General features: G+C 31.6%; 1 protein-coding gene across 1 annotated transcript; it reads right to left on the bottom strand.

Annotated features, from left to right (window-relative positions):
* Positions 1–10,455: 10,455 nt before the first annotated feature.
* On the bottom strand, positions 10,456–14,383 carry LOC108326763 (membrane-anchored ubiquitin-fold protein 3). Its single transcript, XM_017560317.2, has 3 exons — positions 13,998–14,383; positions 11,015–11,188; positions 10,456–10,842 (listed from the first exon to the last, which is right to left on the bottom strand). Exons 1-3 carry the CDS (start codon positions 14,125–14,127, stop codon positions 10,787–10,789), a joined length of 360 nt encoding a protein of 119 aa, XP_017415806.1. The 5' UTR covers positions 14,128–14,383; the 3' UTR covers positions 10,456–10,786.
* Between the last annotated feature and the right edge of the window lie 5,523 nt (positions 14,384–19,906).

Here is a 19,906-nt window from a genome sequence, read left to right as displayed (position 1 = left end):
AATCTGAAACAAAGTTAACATTCATACTTTTATGTTGATGTTAAGAGTGATGCTCCCTTCATCACCCCCATCTTCTTTCTACACCTCCCCAATTTTTTTTAAATTCTAAATTTACCCTTTTTATTTTTTACTTTTACCAATTTTACTTTTTATTTTTTAAAATCCTAATCTCAATCCCCTCTCATTTTCACTTTCCCTTTCACTCTCAACCGCAAACCCCCATCCTCCATTGTCACTTTCACTTTCTCTCTTTCTCTTAATTTCCACTTCCGTTAACACAAAATTTGACAGGAAGAAAAGAAGATAAACTGAACTAACTATTTTTTCTTTTATTCACTTTTTATATTGTACTCAACAAACATATTTCTCTTTCATTGCACCATTATAAGCACAAATGTAATTTTAAGCATAGATTTTCAAGTTTGGTTATTTAAAGACAAAGAAGTGAGGAAGAAATTTTTAGCAGATTATATTATGGAATCATGATACTTCAAAATTCATCAGAAGTTAAAAATGTTTTAAATTTATACCATGCAGAATTTGCTTTTTCTGTCAAATTTTGTGTTAACGGGAATGTAAATTAAGAGAAAGAGAGAAAGTGACACTAGAGGGTGGGGACTTGCTGCTGAAAGTGAAAGGGAAAATGAAAATGAAAGGGATTGAGATTAGGGTTTTAGAAAATAAAAAGTAAAATTGGTAAAAGTAAAAAATAAAAAGGATAAATTTAAAATTTAAAAAAATTGGGAAGGTGGAGGGAAAAGATGGGATGGTGGAGGGAGTATCACTCTTATGTCAATTAGGATTTTTTATTGATGTTGATATGAGTGTTTTTTTTATCTAAATTATTATATTATTGTTTTAAATCACTATTTTTTTTTGTTCAATATTGATTTGAATTTTATTGTCTACTTTTGATGGACGTGAACTTGATTATTTTGATTGATATTTTTTTGTACTTTTTGTTCTTTTTTTTACAATGCTTAAAATAAATGTTATTCTCCATCAATTATTTGTTTGTATTTTTTAAAAATGTTGTTTGAAAATTTTTAGTCAATTATAACTTAGGATTTTTGACACTCACATAACATTTTACATTTAGTGATAAATGAAATATTTTCAATCAATTGTAATAGACTTATCTAAATAAAATATTTAAATAATAAAATAATTAAAAAAACTACCAATTTAAATTTAATGAACTTGCCTCGAGTGAGAGAATGATTTTGTTTAAAACACTAGAGGAATCCTACATTGATTACATAGAATGGGTTTCGAAGAAATCGAGTATATTTAAAAATCAAGTTTATCTAGTTGTATGGTTTGAGAACAATGTATTTTTATTATTTTATTTGATTTTTTGCACAGTTTTGTACACATGCATGGTCAGATTTCTTCTTCACTCTTTTGCTTTTTATTTTCGTGAAGCCTGGAAGGAAAGGAACTCTAAAGCAAGTTTACTCATTGTTTGAAAACGTGACTTTGGTCACTGTTAAAGCCCAGAGTGGGCACGTCTTTAGACCAATTAGTTTTTCTAGAGAGAGTTACTTCTCTTTCTTTTTGTTTAAGTTAGGGACATCGTGGGTACTTTAGTACCCTTCGAAACATAGATTTTCATCCTTAAATGATAGGGTTATTTTAGGGAGGAAAGGGTTAAGAAAGAAAATTTTGGGTGAATTATTATGTTCAATATCACGAGTAATTAGGAGCACATTTCGGGCTAGTTTTGGGAGTGTGGTTAGAGGATATTTCTAGGTTATATTTAGGGTAAACATAAGGGAGTTTAGACATAGTGACAAAGTGAGAAATGTAAGACCTGTGTAAAATAAAAATATACTTTTATTTTACTATATTTTGTGTTACTAAATAATTAATTATGATATGTTTGTGTAATGAAAATATTAAGAAAGTGAATAAAATAAATTAATTAGAACTAATGTTATCTTAATTTTAGAAAATTGTTTGAAAGAATGGTTGAGTAATGTTTCCTAGTTGTTTTATTTTCATTGGTGGGGAGGTGTGGGTCTTATAGTGATAAAATAAAAAGAAAAATGGTGAGAAGGCATTGTTGGGTGGAGCACGTGAAAGTGTAAGAGGCTTGAAGGGAATTTTCTATGCTTTTGGCTTTTCATGTTTATGATAGGAGAGAGAACATAGATTTATACTTGTGCTTCCTCTTTTTGCATGATTTGAGTTTCTGAAGGTGACATTGTCGGCAGTAGGTGTTGAAATATTTTTCCATAGCTTGGCTTCTTTTGTTTTGTAGGGTTTTGGATAGATTATAGAGTTAAGTAAAAGAAACATATACTTAAGTTGCATGGTGCGTACAAAACATGAGCAGGACTTAATGAGAACCCTACCATCTTATATAAACCATATTATGTGTGAGAGAGTGGGAAAAATCTACAAAATAGTAGGCTTGGAGGATAGTTTTGGACGGGTGGAGAACATTGTTACTACGCAAGGGAAGGAAGGCATCTTGTTGGTCTTTGCTTTGAAACTCAAAGGATTTTGGAAACTCACTGGAACTAGAGGTAAGGGGGGAAACTAGGATTTATATAACTGTATGCATGTTGGGGTAGTTAAAAACTAGACTATATATGTATGTTTGATGGTGCATGTATATTGTATGATGGGTAGAAGGTAAGGGAAGCTAGATTTATTTCTTTGATTGTTGAAATAATCTGTATTTGATGCAAATCTGGGAAGAAGGAGATGAAATTGGGGTTTCTGGAAATCTGGTGCGATTCTGCAGAATTCTGCAGAACGCGCGTTCGTCCAAATGGCTCGACCAATTAGTGGTCGGCCAAAATATTAAGAGCGTTCGGTTTTAGTTTCTGATGTACCAGCGTTCACGTTCGTCCTTGGGTGATAGTGGTAACATATTAGACGTTCGTCCTAACAGTGCTCGACAATGGCGATCGGCCAAATAACCGTTCGGTCTTGTATCCTCCAGTAACGAGCGTTAGCGTTCGTTCTGGGCTTGTTTTGGTGAGCGTTCGGCGATCGGTCTCGTGTATGGGTGACTGTAGTGTTCGGCTGAATTTAGTATTATCAGGCTTGAATCCTGAGCGTTCGGTTTTTTTGTTTTAGTGATTTAAGCGTTCGATCTAAATTTGATATTCTTAGGTTTGAATTTGGAACGTTCGGTTTTGGGTGTATCAGTAAGCGTTCAGTTTGTAATTTGATAATCTCAGGTTTAAGATCTTGAACGTTCGTTTTGGTGAATTAGTTATTGTAGCGTTCGGTCTTAAATCTGATGTTCTTATGTTTAAATCATGAACGTTCGATTTTGGTGAATTGTGGATTTTAGCGTTCGGTCTTAAATTGGATTCTTAGGTGTGAATCTCGAGCGTTCGGTTTGATGTATTAGTGATTGTAGTCGTTCGTCCTTAATTTGGATTCTTACGGTTGGATCATAAGCGTTCGGTCTTTGATGATGCTTGATATTTGAACGTTCATACAAACAGTTAAGTTGAAGTGCTCAATCTTAGCGTCCGTTCGAAGAGCGCTCGGCCAAATAGTGCTAAATCATGGTGCTCGGTGTGTAGCGTTCGGCCTGTTTATGCTTGATCTTATAGCGTCCGTCCAAGTAGCATTGGGTGAATAGTGTTCGACCAAATAGCGTTCGGTGAATAGTGTTCGTCCAAATAGCGTTTGGTGAATAGTGTCCGTCCAAATAGCGTTCGGCGAATATGTATGAATCAGTAATTTCTTTGGTAGTATTTTAAAACAATTATTGAGAATTGTTGGTTATTTTCTTGATCTAGTATCAGTTTATTTATACATGTTATTGAGAATATGTATGAATTCGTGATTGAGCACGTTTATTCTGTTGGAGGTGGTACATACACTATGTTATTTACTTGTAACTTCGTCTGTCTTTTGAGCATTTTTGCTAGTCTCGCGTGAGACTGAGATTCGAGTGTCACCTTCTTCTGCGCGAGGAGGTGAATGTCTCGCCCAATGACTTCGGCTCGTGTTGAGTATAGTGTACCGTTACGCGTAGTATCGATGTTTTTACTCGTTAGTCCTTGAGGAGTCGGGGAGATAGGTCTGAAGTCGCGATGGAAGACGACTCGGGTCGCCTGTTATTGAGAACAGGTTATGACGACGAATTACAAGTAAACGACATTGTTTATGAAGGACTAGTCTGCAATGTCATGTGTGTCGAATTATATTAAATCATGGAAATTTTTATAGTTTATATGAAATGGGTTTATGATGTGATATTTCTGGTTACTCACCCTTGCATGTTGTGGTTGTGGTTTCTACCTACGATGATCGTACTTGTACGGGAGTAGATGGTATTGCAGATAAAGCTGGATTGGAATAGCTCTTCGAGAGAGACGGGAAATAAAACTTGTTGGGATTTTTATAATGTTTTCTTATTTATGTTCGTTTGATTTTGTTATTTTAAGAAACAATTAAGATTTGGTTTGTTGTAATGTATGAACTTATGATGTGTGTATGGTTTGTTTATGTGTGGTATATTTTAAAAAAAAAATAAAAAAAATAAACACTTTCATAAGATTCATGCTTCAAGATTATTATTATTATTATTAATATATCCTATAAGGGGTGTTACAAGAAAAGGATGCAACTCTAAGCTACTTTCCAAGGCAACCAGAGTGAGTGTGCAAGTGAGAACCAAAGCAGTGTCGAGGAGCCACGAATGCTCTCACGAGGGAGTGAGCGTTTTGGGCTTTGCTAGGAACCCTAGAACATTCTAAAATATGTAGAAACCAGGTAAAGGGGGATGACTTTGCTTGTTGTTGTGCATGATGTTCAATGATGTTTATGGTATCATATGCATGTGGGTTTGAGGTATACTTGGCTTCTCTTGAGTGTGACGATGGGTTGTAGGAACAATGACCACCATTTTAAGTATGAGATTGGGTGCGTTTCCATTTGTGTCTCGAATGTTTTCCTATTAATGGTCATGTGATGATTTTGCCAAGATGCGATAAGTCTTTGATAGGTTGTATAATAAGCATATATCTAGTTTTCGGTTGCTGGCTAGTGAATAGGTTTGATGGAGGTTAAAACTGTTAGTTAGGAAGGTTGTTGCTAGAAGGTGTGGTGCAAATCAACAAGGGTGTTGTTTGATTCGTCTAGCATGGTGATTGCGTGAGATGTAGGAATATAAGGGGACATGTGTGTTAGAGTATTTGAGAGTTACTTGAATGGGTTAGTTTCCTTACTTCTGGCCATACATAGTTAGCCTCGTGGGTAGGAAAGGAATAGTAGGAACCATAGATGTGAAGAAGGTCAGAGAGAAAGGTTAAGTGAAGCTCTCGGAATCTGGAGAGAGAGAAAAAAAGATAAAGAGTAGATTTATAGTGGTAAGGTGGTGTGTACATGACTTTTAAATGATGCAAGGAAGGGATGCCTTTGTTTTGCATAGGATTCACATTGATTCATGTCGTGTAGCTTTAGGATTGCTATTTGGGTTGAGTGAAAGGGACCCACATTGATTCACATCGTGTTTAGTTTTGTCGTTTTAAAACTAATTATTTGGATTGGTTAATGCATATTATTTAAAATGTATATGGAATTGTGATGTAAATATAAGTTATATATTATCCTTGTATTTTTGGGTGCGAACAACGTCGCGGTGGTTGGTGAAGGCAGCGGTGATGCGTTGCAAGGGGTACCGGTGATAATAGTAGTGATGCGTTGTGAGGGGTATCAACGACGGCAGTAGAGGGAATCGTCGTCCCAATCTTGTGATTTAGGGTTTTCTCGTTTTGGGTTCTGATTCTTGTGATCTGGGTTTGTTTGGGGATTTGGGTTGTGAATTGGTTGCCCTGATTTCTTCTCTAAAGATTTGGTAATGCAATTTTGAGATTAGTGTTCCAGAATTAGGAAATTAGGGATTCTCTAATGTAATTGGAATTGAAATTAATGAAATTAGGGTTTTCTGATCTTATTTATATTTTAGCAATTTGCGAATGTGGAGTTTCGTTTTCGAATTGGGGGTGGTTCTGAGTTCGCATTTTGGGTTTTCCTTTGCTTCACGTTGGAGGGTTCTTTCTCGCGGTTCTAGGTTTCCATGGTGGTTGTTGGTGGTTACACGTGGTGTCAATGGATGCACTAGTGGGTGTCGTCATGGGTGTTGCAGTGGCTGGCCATGGAGTCCATCAAGGGCTTGACTTGGGCTAGGGTGTTTTTGAATTGGGCTAGACTAATTGGGCCGTAAGAACTATTGTTGGGCAGTTTTGAGATTGAAATTGCAGAGACCAAAAAATAATAATAATAATAAGACAAAGAGAATTCAAAATAAAAACTTATGTCTTTAAAATTAAAATAATGGAAAAATAAAATTAATTAAAAATGAAATTGGAAATAAATAAAATTAATTGGGTTTAAAAAAGGTAATTAATGAGGTTATAATGATTAATTAGATTAATAAATGATTTTTAATTCTTTTTGGTTTGATAATTGAATTATATTTATTCATTTATTTTGTAACCTATTGTTGGAGAGAAACCTATGAGGGGTTCATATTGAGCATATTGGGTTTTGAGTGAGACTTTAGATAATGATGAATAAATAAGGTTAGGTAGGGAATGAGAAGGTATGGAATGAGAATAGTTGTTGTGTTTAGGAATATTATGAACTTTGATTAATGATTGGAATGGATGAGTGTTGGAGTTGTACTAGAACGTGTGGTTGATCGATGAGCATGAGACATGAGAGAATGTGTCTACTTGTTGTACCTAATAAATCTTGAGACTATCTATCGTGTGATACGGGATAACAACCCTTTTTGTCCTTGTGTGCAAAAAAAAGTGGATGTTCAAGTGTTAAACCTTCTTTGTATAGGGGGGACGATGTTTCGCCTAGTCCTTATGTTGTAGGGAAACATGTCTTTAGCCAAGATGGAGGGACGACTCGAGCTGACTTATAGGGGAGGCTACATGTGGCCTGTAGGGAAGGCTATAGGTGTGGTAAGGTAGAGTACAAGAGTTTGACGAATTCTTTCATGATGAAGTTCATAGATTGGTGATGTTCATGATGAGGATGAGGATAGTCCTGATGGAAGTACATGTGTTGATGATTCGTGATAACGATGTGTTTGGAGACAGTATTAATAAAGATAGCATTGATGGAATAGTTATGGTATGATTGTTGAGGGTGTTGGTGCCGATCATTGATAACCTTTTGGCAAGTGTACCAAATCGTTCCAAGTAATAAAGAGTAAGTTCAGAGTATCGTTCTCCCAAGGGAATTGTGTTACATTATCTAATGAAAATTATTTACCAAAATCAATTTAGTAACGATGGAAATTTTGATTCATGTCAAATAATATACTGAAATTAACAAAATATTAAAATTTGAAATTAAAATTTTAAAGTAAGCTTCGTTGGAATTGTGTTTCATGAATCATATGAAGATAAAACTCTGTTCAATATTTCATTATTTCATTCAAACATTCACATCAAGGCATACTAGTCCTAATCCCTTAGCAACTAGTTCTAAATTAATATATCAAAGTGTTAATCCCTTAGTCAATTTAACATACAATTTGCATTAAGTCTGATGCTAAGAATGACTAAGTTATTGAGTATATCCCTAGATCCCAAATCACTTAGGTGCTCTATCTATGTCCATGTTCAAAGTTACTTTCCAGTAATCAGAGATATTTAAATAACATTATATTTTCATACAATAATAATAAATTCAAGAAAGAGCATATGAACGAACAATGATATATTGAACAGGAAAATTACATCATAGTGAGTTCATTACATCCAATTCTAACGAAAGAGAAATCTAGCAACTCATAGTCATCTAAAACGTACGCATTTGAAGCAATCCCTTACAACAATGGTGTCTTGATGCCTTGGAGTAGTCTCCTAAAGTCTGAAATTTTTTACGCTTCTTTGCTCTCTGTCAGAAGTTACCAATTTTCTGTCTATTTCTCACTTTAAAAGCCAATTGAAAGTAATTATCTCGCTAGTTCGTTAAGCGCACAACTATTCATGTGCTAACCGAATATTCAACTGCATATCTTTAACTGTCCTTTATTTGCTCAGCGAATTGTGCCGGTGTGCTGAACGAATAAAACTCTTTTTAGCTGAGCGATTTAATGCTGACTTAGCGAGAAACATCTGCCAACACTCCCTTTTGATGTATAAATTTCTATACAATTTACTACACACTTTCCTACTTCCTATTACAACTTTTGCTACGAGAACACACATTATTTCATGAATAAATACAAATTTGAGCTAATTAATAAGTCTAAAAACATGTATTTTTCATACTTATCAATCATGATGTAGGAATGATTAAGTTAATAAGAATAGCATTGTAAGTGAATGTTTGTTATTAAGTTGTGCTTGCTTGTTATGTATTATTGTGTTGTTATTGGTCGTGCTATGGTAGCTTACCCATATTTGTTTGTGTTGTGGTTGTGTGTGTGTTTTACGATAATTGTATGATCTTTGGTTTTACAAGAGCAGATGATATTGCAGATACTCCAAAGGCATGATAGAGACGTGAGAGTGGGAGCAACTTTGGTTTATTTAAAGTTTTTGAGTTATATATTTTAGAAATAATGTAAATGACTAATTTTATTTCTTGGTTATTTTATTAATTTCAAAACTTTGTAATTGGGTTATATTTTTGTTAAAGTCGAGATTTGATTTTAATTCTACACGTTTAAAATGTCAAAATTTTTAATTAGTATCGTTTTTTGCATTAAGAGGATTTTGAAACATTTTATTTTAAATACGATTTGTGACACCTTGGAGCATTGCATTTTTTTGTATCAAAGTCAGGTTTTTGGGAAAAAAAAAATCTTTTGAAGATTGTGGAGAGTGAGTTAATCTAGTTTATGATATTTAACGCGGATTGTTGTGATATCTGGTGTTGTGTTTGATATATAATTAATTGCTCACACACAGTTTGGTTTCATACTTAACATGAATAGTTTGGTTTCATACTTAACATGAATGTAACCCTTCCATATATCAAGTCTTTTAAGGTTAAGTGATGTCTAGTGTGTATTTATGTTATTTGGTGTTTTCGAGAAAGAATCAATACAGAAATAAGCTTAAAAATGAAAATTGACTTATGGTTATTGTAAGAAGCTAATGTTTAATGATACTAGGACAAAGCCTATGAATAAAAGAGTTATACAAAGTTGAGATTCTGTACTCTTGATATGGTGCATATATGCTTCAAAAGAAAAAACAAAAAGCTTTAAAACCCAAACAACTACTCACCTTCGAGTTTCACATTATAATAATCTTCACTTAAGCTAAATGGCTTATAAAAATCCGTCTTAAGACCTCCTTTGTAAATAGCAACAACCACAGACCACAATTTTCAAAGTAATTGTGCTACAACAGCCTTCGTCGTCATTGAGTAGAAGAGAAAAGTGGAAATTTTCACATTTATGCGAGTGTAGGAAAGAAATATAGGATGCAAAAAGCAACTACCTAACAAAATTGGGAGGAGTATGGGCTACCATACAAAGCCCGTGCAAGAGCCCTTTAGAATTGAATCACTATCACATATCCACCCATAGACCTTATGCATAAATTCACTTTTATTTACAATAATAAATCTTTCAAAGGATCAAACTTTTTCTGGGGAGCTTTCTAGATAAAGCATTTAAGTTTGAAATTTTAATTTTATATTTTCAAAACAGATAATATTTTAATTTTTTTCGAAAATGTTATTTTGTAACGAACACTTATTTTGAGATCTTTGAAATAAATAATTCAAAATTTTTAATTATGCATTTTAAATTATTTTGTAACATTTTTATTGAATAGTAATATTATGCTTGCATTTGCATCAAGTCCATTCCTATTATTACTGAATCAAAGTTTGCCCTCTTTTATTTCATTATTTAAACAAATATTACTCTTGGTTAATTAAATAACGTTGAGTAAGTACTCAAATTAATCCAAAACCATTCTTGTCCTAACTAATAGGTTCTTGTCTTGAAACTTTATGCAATTAAATTCTTGATTGTTCATATCATTTGTATTTGTATACCAGTCTTTCTCTTAATGGAAAGTTAATAACAATAAAATGATTGTTGATATGACCTTGCTTTTTCTCTTCTTTTTTAGTATTGTTAATTTGGTGCATTGCTTTGATACCATGTAACTAAAAGTAGGGATTATAGAATTTAAAATGATACTTTGACACATCTAATATACTCTGCAAGGAAGGTGTTTCTCACTATTTAGAGAATGAACGTCCAGCTCCATGGGTAGGAAATGAATATTTATTTGCATAATAATACTTCGTGATAACTCCCACATCATCCAAAAAGGTCCCTCTAAAATATAAATGCTTTCTAAATCCTCTAAAGTTTAAACATTTTTTAGTACTTGTAAGTATTCTCATATGAAAACCTCGTATCAACATTTTATTTGTTATGATCACTTACTAATTTTTAAAAAGTATGTTTAAACATTAGAAGAACAAAAATAATGCAAAATATTTGTGGAGGATGTATTTAATAAATTTGAAATTTTACATACTCAAAATGTATTTAACTCATTTGATATAATGATATAGACTGCTCCTAGTTGATATACCAAACATCTATCCTATAGAACATGAGAAAATCATCACTAACAAGCATTGCTACACAGGAACGCCCTCCAACAACACTCAACTATGATGGGGTTGGGACTGTTATACATATTATTGACTTCCCAGCTATGCATATCCATGTCCTTTGGATATCCCACCAAGCAACTAATGCAATATCAGAAGCTTAACTCTTCACTGTTATGATGTCGATGATGATGGCTTCTCACAAAATTGAACATGCACATATATGTTTTCTGGGCAGCTCATCAACTTTTTTCTCTGTTTGTGCCATCAAAAAGAAAATTTTCAACATTTTTGGGTCATAATATTTGGTCCTAGTTAACTTTAGAACATTTCCTAAGTACCTTGTACCTATATGGAACTGCTCTTTGAGGTATATATGTATGATTGTAGAAAACAGTAACACAATATATACCAGAATGAAATATACCTGTTTTTGCTTTAAGCAAAGGTGGCTGGACCACAACATGCATGGTGATAATAACTCCTTTGGGAAGCTCGCCTAAAGGTACTCTACACTGGCCAACCGTTCTGTTGTTCTCCAAAATTCTGCCAGCACTTATCAGTTTTATATCATTTGCTGACTTTGGTATAATTTTCTTGTCTAAGGACAACCAATACAAATTTTAATAAGTGGTTAGAAACAAAACAACTAAATAAGGGAGGAGAATATAACACCAAAACAATAGGAACTCAGGGATAAATGAAATATAAGAGACTAAATGAGAGCCTAACTGAAATTGCTGTCCAATTGATAGTTAATAGAAGAACCAGAAAATCACAATCAATCTCCTGATTATATAGCCAAACCAAACTACTCATCCTAATTCTAGTGAGATCAAAAAATATTTTCACAATGATCTGATCTTTTTTTCCTACATTTTACCCTTTTTCTCCCCTTCCTCCTCCCCTTACACTTAACTGTTCTCTCTCTACCTTATATGTAACATAATAAATCTGTCCAGATTTGGATACAGATCACCTAATTATGCAATTTTTTTCAAGCCATTCATTGTTTTCCTTTTCTTTTTTTCATTTTTCAATTTTTTATCCCCTCCAAATTATTACTAAACTTAATTTAATTTATGTAAAGTTTGTTAATGAAAATATTAATAAATAAAAATATTAGATTTATATTTTAAAAAATTTTAATTATTAAAAAGTCAAAAAATATCTCAGATGATTCGCAAATTATATATAATATTAATAAAAAAATTAAATATTAATTACAAAATTTTTAACTTATAAATACTTTTGTTTAATTTTAGATTAAAAAATGTAAGTATTCATCACAATCAATTATTTAAAAACAAGTAAAATAATAAATTAAGTGGTTTTTAGACCATGTTCAAGAAGATATAGAGAACTATTTAATAAAACTAGAATCTCAAAAAAGTTCAAACAAAAAAAGATACTATAGATAAACATCAAAACATAAGAATGCAACAAAGTAATATAAATATCACAAAACGTGTTAAAAAGATTCGAGGACAGGTTCAATTTAAAAGTGCTCCGCATAAGCTTTTCAAAAGCTCCTCCTACTAGCTTTTCTAAAAGCACTTTATTAGTTGTTCTAAAACAAAGCAACTTACTTTTCTAAGAGCTTTTACCTAAAGAGTTAAATTTTAGCCTTTTAAGGAGAAAAAAAATAAAAAATAAATCGGGTCAAAGTTACCTAAGACTAATTGTGTAAGAAGGATAACGGGGAATCCAGCAAGTTTAATAAGATGTAAACTAGCAAATGTCTTGGAGGTAATTTGAGGATCATGTTATGCCACAAATCAGCCATTTTAAGTATCCAGGATCAATCAAACAAACTAACGGAGAGATTGATTGGGATGCCACATATAGGATTCAAGCTAAACAGATGAAATGGAAAAACTCCAAGTACAATATATAATTGCAAAGGGCATATCAAACTCAGGAAACTTTTTGCAAACAGTCATCATGCTCTATGGGAGTGGTTCTTGGTTTAGGAAGGACCGCCAGCCACAAACAAGAAAACAAGTATAGCAGAGATCCAAATGTAGAGGTGTATAGTGGACATACAAGAAATGATAAGATTAGGAACATGGATCTAAGAGAAATTTAGAGTAGATCCAACTGAGAATATGTGAAGTGAATGAACATAAATGTAATTGCATTCAAATTCAAAGTAGATAATACATAAATGCATTGAGAATGCGGGGTGGCTGGCAAATGCATGTGCGGCCAAGATTTGGTGGGAAAAAACTGGTAAGAAAGAGATATTTGCCAACCGTGAATAGAGGCCAGAGTCGTCCCCCTATTAGGCAGCTACGTCATGGATTTGGCAGCTGCTATTGACAACTCTGGTTTTGATACAAGATTGTAATTAATGTTAAGATAAAAAATAAAAAAACCACAGGCACTCGTATATATAATAAACTACAAAAGTCATGATGAAGAGAAAACAAGGAGGAAAAAGACGATCTCAGTAGCCAGTGATCACTATACCCATTAACAAACCTTAACTCAATCACTTGATCACAACCAAAAATAGTCAAGACACATTTTCTCCCTGTATTTACAAACTAACAGTTCCAGACAACATTCTAGCATCTCCAGGTGTGGACGAGGTTTATGATAATAAGTGTAAACAAACATGTGACCATTTCTTTAGTTCACTGTTTGCAAATCCAACCCCACAATTCAAATGTACATGCCTACACATGAGGGTTTTAAACACTCAAGACGTGAGGCATTTAAAAAAAATCATATCAAGTTGTTTACAGCCTAATAACTATTTATGGTGCCAAGGTTTAAAAAAAATAATTCTACAACATTTCAGCCAGAGTGAAGGTTTTGAGGCTCTCCATCCACTACCGCAATTGCAGCTGCACAAGGATTGCAAGAAAACCACAACCGCAATTTAAAAAACCTTGACCAGTACTTCCCATAACCCAAAAATTCAAAACCCAAAATGAAAGAGCTTTCTACGTCTTTCATCACAGCATCACATTTCCTAATTTTTAAAACCAGCATGAAACAAAGAATCCACTTCACCCAAATCTTCTCCCATTCAAAGCAAAAAACAATTTTTTTTCAAAGCAAGTCCTTCCACACACAGAGAACTCCAAAACTAACGACCCAATTCAGGAACAGAGAACACACCTCTTAGAAAACAGAATCAAGCAACACAACACTTCCAACAACATCACCAACACGGCGTTTTCAAAAGAAAAACAAAAAATAACATAACAACAGCCCTGTTTGCACAACAAAAGAAAAACGCACGGGAAACTCGCAGCAAAAGCGCAGAGCCACTGACTTCACGAACGTTCAATAACTCGGAAGCAAAGCCTTAGTAGTAGGTTAATTGAAGGCAACACCATCGTCGGAATTAAACTAAACAACAAAGTAAAATTGACGATGAAAAACGAAGAGAAGTTAACCTTTGGGCCAATCTGCAAAAATCCGGTCCTTGAGCACGGATACGGTGGAAGCAGGGGAGTAACGGAAGGGTCCCATATCGGATCCATCGTAGAGACGGAACTTGAGCTCAACTACTTCTTCCTCTGGCATCTCTCACTCCCAATTCCAATCGCTGATAATAATTTCAATAATATGCTTCTTTGGAAACAGAATAAGAATAAGCTTCAAATAGATTCAGGGAATTCATACAATAAGAAGCAAAAGAAAAATTGCCAACGTCGCACCAAACCCTATCCCCCGATTTTCACGCTCTCTCTCTTTCTCACCCCTTTTCTTTCTTTTGCCATATGTATTCATACCAATTTTTGTATATATTTTCTCATTCTCTCTTTGTGCAATGGAGTAATCACACTAACTTTCTTTCATTATTTCTTTATTATCTTTTCCTTGCATTTATAAGATACAAATTAAAAATGCTGTTATATACTTTTATAATATATGTGTGTGTATATATACACATACACATACACGATCTTATTGTTTATAAATATATAAAATATCATTTTAATAAAAATGCAAATATATACTTTATTTTTAAATTTGACAATATTTATGTGATTAAAAAACATAAAACATTTTTATGCTGTGAGTTACCTAAAATTAATTTTAATTCTATATATGATTATTTAATATATAAATTATAAACTGTTTTTTAAATATAACACGTCCTTTTGATTTTAGTCTTTATTTTAAAATTTGATTTTCGTATATCCGTATCCTTGTAAAATACATTGATTTGGTTTTTAATATCCCTTTAACCATTTTTTTTAAATTAAAGGAATAAGTTTATCTTTTTTTATTTTCCTTTAACCATTTTTTTTTTAAATTAAAGGAGTAAGTTTATCTTTTTTATCATTTTGTTTTCTTTTTTATTTTCCTTTAACCATTTTTAAAAAAATTAAAGGAGTGAGTTTATATTTTTTATCATTTTGTTTTCTTTTTTATTTTCCTTTATTTTTCTTTTACCTATTCTCTGGTCACCTTTTTTTTCTCTTCTCACCTCCATCTTCATCTTCGTCTTTTTATTTTCAATTGCTCCACGCTCATCCTGTCCAAACTCATCTAACTCTCTAGAATGCAACTCCTTCAAAATAAATAATAAAATATTGAAACTTACATTTCTATTGTTTTGAAAGGATGATGATGTTTCTATTGTATAAATAATATATAATACATAATATGTAGGAATACATAAAATAGATAAATAGTCAATTTAGTATGAATATTAATTATATTTTATTTTTAATGCAATAAAAGAATTTAATAAAAAAATAAATATTAATGTATAATAAACTTTTAAAGAGTTATAGAGAATTTTAAATTAGTACATAAAAGGTAAAAGGTAATTTTGTTTCTAAATTAATTATACATTAACATTAACTTTTTGATAAATAAATATGACATAACAATTATTAAATATCAAACACATATTCAATTCTTCAAAATTAATGAAACTAAAATTCTGTACTAAAATTATATATTATTTAATATACTAGAAATGAAATATATAAATAATGAAAAAATTACTCTAACAAACTTTTTTAAAAACTAATGAAAAAAGAGCAGGAAGAGATTAAAAAAGGTTAAAAACAAGTATCCATTTTTAATTTTAATAATTAGGGATATATATTTTTTAGTAAAATTCATAAGATAAGCATTTTATAGTTTAAGAATTCGAAATCAACGTATTGAATAATATAAAATTTTGAAAAGTGTTAGTTTTATTTTTGATTTAATAAAAGAAGAAGCAAATGAAAGGGTCAAAATTTAAAGAAAACATTGATGGAATGAGAGAAAGTGAGAAAATGGATGATGGGAGGAAGGATGGAGATGTTGGAGGAGGGAAAGGAAGACAAGAAATTGACGGAGAAGATATATAGAAGTTGGTGAAGTGGAAGTGCTAAAAAATTGAAGATGGAATTTGGATGATCAGCATGGGGAGATGTTGAATAAGACATGTCACACATTTTTTAGGGATAAAGTGGGATATCGTTTCTCATGTCATAAAAACTGTTAAGGTCGGTTAATATTCAGGAACGAATCAATCTTTCAAATAAGAACTAAAATAAAAATTGCACAAAAACATAATTAATCTTAAATTTAATATATATATATATTACTATTTTATTATAATCTCTATTGGTTTTTAAAATATAATTATTATTTTATAAAATGGACAAATTTGATTTAAATTCATTTTAGAAAAAAGTGAACTAAGAAAAAAAATATTTGATGGTTTATTTTAGGGTTCAGGGTGACTTTTTATAATGATTTTTTATTAATTTAAAATATATCAAAATTCTTATTTTTTTTTTTAACTTAATTAATGTTATTTTTAAGTTAAATCATGTCATTTGTCTTTATTTTTTTAGAAAAATTTTAAATCGATCTTTTATGTATCTCAATTTAATTTTTATTTTGAAAATTTTGATGTAATTAAATTCTTTCCATCATTATTGTAATAACAACGTAGGATATGTGTCGTGATATTTTTTATCCTTTTTAATTTTAAATTAAAAAAATATTATTTGTTATGTCATGTGTCAAGCTGATGTCATACAACTTATAAATGGCAGTGTGATGTGATAGTATCAATATCATATATCATGCTAAATGTTAAATGTCGAGTCTCAATTTGGTTTATATATTTTTATTTTGTTCTAATCCTAATTTTTTTTAAAATAAAGCAATTTCGTCACTCTCTAAATTGAAATCAAATTTAATTTTTATATTATACAAATACTTTTACTAAAATTGATATTTTTGTTAAATATTTTTAACAATATTAAATTTATTTATATTTATATTTTACATTGAATTTTATTTAAAATTGTTTTTAAATTTATTGTTTTAAATTGTTATAAAATTATAGTAAAATTTTAAATTTAAATTTAAAATATTATTATTTTTAAACCAATTCAAATATTTGTATAAAAATTATGAATTTTACACTTTAAAAATGCACAATTATTTAAAAGAATTGAAAAAGTTAATAAATTTATTTTATTTTATGAAATGTAGTTGGTAAACAAATTTACCATATTTTTTATTTGAAATTAATTTTGAATCTTTATTTATTAACATTATTTTCTATTAATAACTTTAAAATAATTTTAAATAAAATTTAATATAAAATATAAATTTAAATAAGCTTAATCTTGTTAAAAATATTTAATAAAAAATCAATTTTAATAAAATATTTTGTATTATGTAACATCCCAAAAATATAGTATAAAATTATGTAAAAGAGTCACCAGAGATATGATAAGATAGAACAATGAAAGGCCAAAATATAAAGTAAACTCTTACAGTTATCTAAAATAACCATAAAATTCAAACTTTATAATAGTTAGTCTACTACAAAACTATATATAATGTTAATATATCTAGTTTATGCTGCTGCATCACCTCCGTCCAAAGTCTGGTCCAGAGAAACTTCATTTCCCTTTGTTCACACCCACAGGATGAACATTGCAAAGGAACAACACCCCACATACAAAACACAATCACAAATAGAAGGGTAAGCTAGATATAAAAAGAATTCATACATTGATATAACATACAATAAAAAAAACTTATAAGTATACCTACAAGATAAACTACTTCAAACATCCTAACATATTAGGACCTAGACTTGACCGTCCGGACTTAGAATGATTGTCGAGCTTTGGCGGGTTGTGCACTTGTGGTGGCCTCTACTGCTTTGCAAAGTCATTACCAACGAGTTTCACCCTATCACACTCACAAGGTTAGTAAGTTCTGGGCCTTGAGGAATACTGGAAGCCCCCAAGACTACGACCTCCTGCTACTCCTCACGACATGGATCAATTCTCTCTACATGAGAATGAAAGACCATTGGGGTTTTAGGATAACCCCTAAGACTGAGCTTCTGCATTCATTCTAAATAAACTTGAATCTCACCAAGAGATTTCCACATTGAAACTTACATTCATCACTTTGAAGTCACATAACTTTACTTTGATACATAACTCATGACAATAATCAATTATATAACTTAATACGCATTCAAACATAGATCAAAAACTTCATTTAGATCAACTAAGGCAAAGAAGTAAGAGTAAACTAAAACCTGAACCAGTCGATTAGCGCACACCCTCGTTGAGCGACCATAGACTACTTTCGCATAACGACATCGCTCGCTATGCGAATCCACTAATAGTGCCCCCAACCTATAAGCAAGTCGCTGAGCAACCCAACTTGCTGAGCAAATTAAAATACTAGGGGTACCAGACCCCAACCTCTCGCTTAGCGCCCCAATTCACTATGCGAAAGTCCAAACAGTGGTCCAGACCCTAAACTCACTCGCTAAGCTCACCCATTCGCTAATTGAATTAAATTGACATGGCTCCCAGACCTCAACAATTTGTTCAACGCACCTTCTCGCTGTGCGAATCTTCAAATAGAGGATCAGCCTCTACAACCACTCACTGAGCGAGTAGAGTCGCTCAACGAGTCTGCATAATCTGCAGCACAAAATCTGCAGAATTACGCAACCTACTCCAAGTTTACCAAAACCAATTATTTTTCCCAACTTCTAACCCTCCTAGATTGTTTTATACACCTAATTAGACTTGAACAAGTGTTTCTAAACCTTACTACTATCATTCTAAAGTATTTCCTAAGCAATTCACTCTTCAAAACTTACAAATCCACAACCTATGGACCTAATTCATGTTCTACCACTTTTAACACATTTTTAAGCAATGTAGGGACTCAAACAAGTCACATTTGACTTGCCTAAGTTGTTCCAACAGACCAATTGAGCATCTAACTTCTAATTCTCATTTTCACTACTCCACTTCCTCAAAACCAACTCTAAACCACTAAAATGTGATTATATTCATAACCAATCAACTCTAATACAAATTTCTAACCTTTTATACACCCAATAGCAAATCAACCATCATCCAATTAAGTTATTTATCAAAACCATCAAGATTCATTCATAACAATGAAATTGTACACTTTATAACTTACTAAAAGCCTCAATTTATTTCAATTAATGCAATAAACTTAGAATTAACATACATACTTGCTAAATCACTAAATTAAAACAATAATCTAGCTTCCCTTACCTTAGAGAAACGTTGCACAGCTCTAGAAAACCTTGACCGATGCTTGTACCGCAAGGAAACTCTAGAAAAACCTACAAATCACCAATTGGTGATAGGAAACCAACCTTAGAACCTAAATTGAGCTACGAGTCAAGAAAGAGAGATACAATTCTCATGCAAAGACAGAAATTTTGCATAATCACAAATTTAGGGAAAACCTAGAAAAGAGGAACAAAACTTACCGGTTCAAATCAAGAAATTGATCGGTAGGAATTATAGCCCTCAACGCCAGGATCGCCTAGACACTTCCTGATCGTCGAATAGATACTCCAAGAGTGAGAAAAGTTAGAGAGATGTGAGAGAAAGGGAAGAGAATAATGTTTTAGAGAGATAGAAATATTTTAGATAATGAACTGAGTTTTAGAAAATTTTATTTATATTATAAGATTATTTTATAATAAAATACTCGGTCTCATTATTTTAATATACCTATCTACTCTAATACTCTATTTTCTAGGTTCTTAGATATAACATTTATATAAAAATTAAATTTGGTTTCGATTTAGAAAAGAACCAAATTATTTAATTTTAAATTAAATTAGGACTAAATTAAAACAAAATAAAAATACAAGTACTAAATTAAGGCTAAGAAAATGATACCTTAACCTGATAGAACTTGTGACGTTGTCCTTAACAAATCACATTATCAATGTCACGTATGAGTTTAACATGTGACAAATTTTTATTTAAAAAAATTAAAAAAATTTAAAATTTTTTAATACAATACTAATAAA

Source organism: Vigna angularis, chromosome 2, assembly GCF_016808095.1.
Source record: "Vigna angularis cultivar LongXiaoDou No.4 chromosome 2, ASM1680809v1, whole genome shotgun sequence".
Taxonomy (NCBI): Eukaryota; Viridiplantae; Streptophyta; class Magnoliopsida; order Fabales; family Fabaceae; genus Vigna; species Vigna angularis.
This window is presented reverse-complemented; position numbering and strand designations above follow the sequence as displayed.

Excerpts from the sequence above, each read along its gene's own strand:
- LOC108326763 (XM_017560317.2), bottom strand. The coding sequence starts at position 14,127 with ATGCCAGAGGAAGAAGTAGTTGAGCTCAAGTTCCGTCTCTACGATGGA. Across the intron at positions 11,189-13,997 it reads TTTTGCAGATTGGCCCAAAG|ACAAGAAAATTATACCAAAG; the intron begins GTTAACTTCTCT and ends GGTTGTCCTTAG. Across the intron at positions 10,843-11,014 it reads TTTGCTTAAAGCAAAAACAG|AGAAAAAAGTTGATGAGCTG; the intron begins GTATATTTCATT and ends TGGCACAAACAG.